Source organism: Trypanosoma equiperdum (assembly GCF_001457755.1).
Source record: "Trypanosoma equiperdum strain OVI genome assembly, contig: ctg_387, whole genome shotgun sequence".
Lineage (NCBI taxonomy): Eukaryota > Euglenozoa > Kinetoplastea > Trypanosomatida > Trypanosomatidae > Trypanosoma > Trypanosoma equiperdum.
Genome location: NW_027124295.1, coordinates 28,161 through 31,593, shown reverse-complemented (window position 1 = coordinate 31,593; position 3,433 = coordinate 28,161). Strand labels below are relative to the sequence as shown.

At 49.8% G+C, this 3,433-nt stretch overlaps 2 protein-coding genes across 2 annotated transcripts in view; both read left to right on the top strand.

The window, feature by feature from the left end:
* Positions 1-553: 553 nt before the first annotated feature.
* On the top strand, positions 554-2,440 carry TEOVI_000157300 (leucine-rich repeat protein (LRRP), putative; the record flags this gene model as incomplete). Its single annotated transcript, XM_067224780.1, has 1 exon — positions 554-2,440. The coding sequence occupies one exon, from the start codon at positions 554-556 to the stop codon at positions 2,438-2,440; it is 1,887 nt and encodes a 628-aa protein (XP_067080881.1).
* A 501-nt stretch (positions 2,441-2,941) lies between these two features.
* Positions 2,942-3,433, top strand: part of TEOVI_000157200 (NADH dehydrogenase subunit NI8M, putative) — a gene marked incomplete at both ends in the record, with an annotated part of 696 nt that continues 204 nt past the window's right edge. The window contains one exon of the mRNA XM_067224779.1: positions 2,942-3,433. Coding sequence (XP_067080880.1) covers positions 2,942-3,433 — 492 coding nt within the window.

The following is a 3,433-nucleotide window of genomic DNA, read 5'->3' as shown; positions in this document are numbered from 1 at the left end:
TATATATATATGATTTCCTATTGTTGGTACTTTTAATTTTATATGTGTTTTGCTCTCTCCACGTAACTACCGCCTTTTTTTGTCATTACTTTTCTCCCTCCCTTGCACTATTGGTGCGTTTTCATTTTGTATTTGGTTGAATGGATGGCGAAGAGCAGGAGAGTGGATGTGGCAGACATTATGTATACTCTATAGGGGTCATTACTTGAGCGGAAAAAGAAAACGCAAAGGAGCCAGGAAGGAAAAAAGACTTTCCCTTTACAATCTAATGCTGAACTTCTCCTTCTTTTTGAAGCATTGGGCGCTGTTAGCACGGGTTTGTCTTTGGTTACTTTTCTCGGTGTGGCGGTTATCGTGTACTCGAATATTTTGCTCTTGAGTTAATAATCTTTCTTTTTTATTTTGTTTTAAAAATTTGACTCCTATAATTTAATTACACTGTGACCAGTGGCTTGTGTATCACTACCGCTGGGCGGTGTATATAGCTGTTCAAAGAGTGGAACAGAGAGAGGAACCTAGAACACACTAATACGAATAGGAATAGAGAGGCGGAATGCTCTTTGAACCTTCGGGGGACTTACGCGTGGATTATAGCGCCTTCTGCCACACGCTACGAACCACGGAGAGGGAGGAGGTTTATCGCTCATTGATAACGAACACGCAACAGAAAGCGGAGAGGGAGACAAAGCACTCTCTGTCACCAGAGGACGAGGCGATTCTCCTTCAATGGGAGGAACCCAATCGAATGCAAACACTGCAACAAGAGCCCTTACCGGAGGTTGAGAAGGCCAAAGAAAACCCCACTTCCAAGCGTCACGGTACCGGAGCGAAGCGTGAGGGCGCGACCCCCTCCAGAAAGAAAAGCGAACACAACGATACTTCTCCCTCAAATCCTCAGCCGCCGCCTCCACCAACTGTTTTTTACATTCTAATGCGTCACCTCAAGTTTTGTCTCAACGAACGAGATATGAAGCCCCTTGCTCTTGCCATACCGTATTGCACTTCGCTGGTGTCCGTTGAGTTCGTGGGGTGCGGCTTATCGCGCGAGAGCTATTTCCTGCTTGTGGAGGCATCGTATAAGAGTCGCCGCTTAGTTTCTATGACTGTCGACTTCAACTGTGCCCCTAAACCAGGATTTTACGAGGACCCGACGATTGCTATTGCGCCTGTGGAAGTACCGAAGGTAAGAGAATTGTTTCCAACAGAAAAGAATGTTCCCAGCGTACGGTTTGATGATCGTAAGCGGGCCCCTTCCAGGGATCTAACCTCTTTGCACACAGAGTCTGTAGTGACCAGCATTCGTGCGGACGGACAGTCATCTGGAGGTGCAGCATCGGAGGCTCTCCCAACTTTTTCGCCATCTGCGTATCGTGGGCTTAACAATGTACCTTCGTTGCTTGATCTTCAAATACGTGAGGAGAGGGAGCGAAAGGGAAAGACAGACTCCAAGAAGCAGGCGCAGCTTCAACAGCAGCGCGAAACGCTTGCACAATTCGATAGAGAAAACCGCATCCCGGTCCCTCCCGGGTGGCCGGCTGCGCTTCTCACTGGCGTGAAGCATTTGAGTCTCCGAGGGAACGGTATTAGTGATAGAGATGCCATCCTAACAGCTTCATTGCTCTCGGCTCATCCCCGTAGTGAGCTGATAAGCCTCAATCTGTGGGGAAATAACATTTCCGATGATGGCGCTGTAGCGCTTGCGCGGCTTTTGAAGAAGAATCGCACGCTGCAGGTGCTTGACCTTGGGCACAATGACATTGGAGACAGGGGCCTTGCTGCCTTGGTTGACTGTTTCAGAATACAAGAAATGCCCGCTGAGGAACTGCCAGCGTACCGAAAGCGGCACCTGTCACGTTACAACGCCACTGCGAAGGAGAAGAGCATGATATCATCCTTGCCGCCGCCATACCCAAGTTACCAAGAGTTATACAACACTTGGCACTTGTGCAGGTACCCCACCCCTGTAGAGGACAGGCGGGAGTCAAAGAAGGGACTGCAGGCCAAGGCGAGGAAGGCGGAGCCGGCCCCCGCTCGACCGACGGCCCCATTTGACCGCGACTGCTTTCGTTTGGACGATCCCCCGCGTGTTCGGGCTCCTGGCAACACGGTTCTGCGCTGCCTCAACCTTGGAAACAACAAACGCCTGACATACGAAGGTGCTGTTGAAGCTCTGCGTGTGTTGTCGCTGCATGAGCCGATCGATGATGCAGACATGGCGATGCTACGGCACTGCGCTGTGAAGCCACCGGAACCTTATTGTGTCTCCATCTCATTGAGCAGCTTCGTTGTGCATCATGCTGGGGATAACAGGCTTCTGGACGTACAGAACGACCTGAGCAAGTTGTTGCAGTATCGGTTGGAGCGGCTTAGGCAACTTCCTGTTGATGACGCCGCGCCAGTGGAGGACGTGAAAAAACGGTCGCCGCGCGGTAAGAAATGATTAGCTCTCATGTATTTGTTCACAGCACGTTTTCAAAGCACGCGTAATACATACGTAAATGGCTATGTACATGTGTCATTGCAATGTGGGGCGGGGACGCCGGATCTCTGCCCAGGTTTCGGCGTGTACTCACGCTGTCGGAGCGCGCCACTACAATGTGGCATTGTATTTTCTTGAGGAATTCTCTCTGTTTCTATCTTTTTTTTTTGCTGTGTCTTTTGTTTTTTTTTTTGTCGTTACCCCCTTCATGCAACCTTCCCCCCATTTTTCTTCATCCTTAGGTACAGGCATTTGAGCGAAGCAATCACACTGGTGGGTCACCTCGTTCCCGTTGCTTTTTTACTTTCACTGCCACTGTGACGTCAATAAGAGGGGGGGGGAAATAACGCTGAGAAAACCGTTAGTAGCAATTGAATATTTAACTGAACGTTTGTGTTGAAACGGGAGTGGTGGGCTAAGCAATTGAACCGCTCGCTGTATTATTAGGTGCACCCCAAGGAAATGTCATGGCGAGCGCGTTTTACGCCCTGTGTTGCCTCCCTAACCGTGTGGCTGAACCCCAAGGATCCCAACTGTTTCGGAGTACGCAACTGGTGGCGTAACAATCTACCGGAGTTACAGCTTTTGAATCCTTTCTGCAGTTTTACTATCCAAGAACTGTCTTTTGGCGAGCCTCACATGTACATCAACTATACGCCCACAGATCAGCGCATGATCCGTCTTGCTGGCGCCACAGAGGATGAGTGCGAGGACATAATGGAGGCTTGTATAACTTATGGCATGAACCACGCCATTATTGAGCGTCCTCGCACCGATGACGGTGGTGATTTAATCAACCAGCCAGCCATCACATCGTTCGGGTATACGGAGAGTTTCATGTCCAAGTTGGAAGTTTCCCCTCCTGCGGATATTGGTCAGCGTACACCGGAGGGAGTTGACGACCCCGGACAGAAACCTCGCGTATACCCCAGAAATGTCGGTTTTAAAATAATG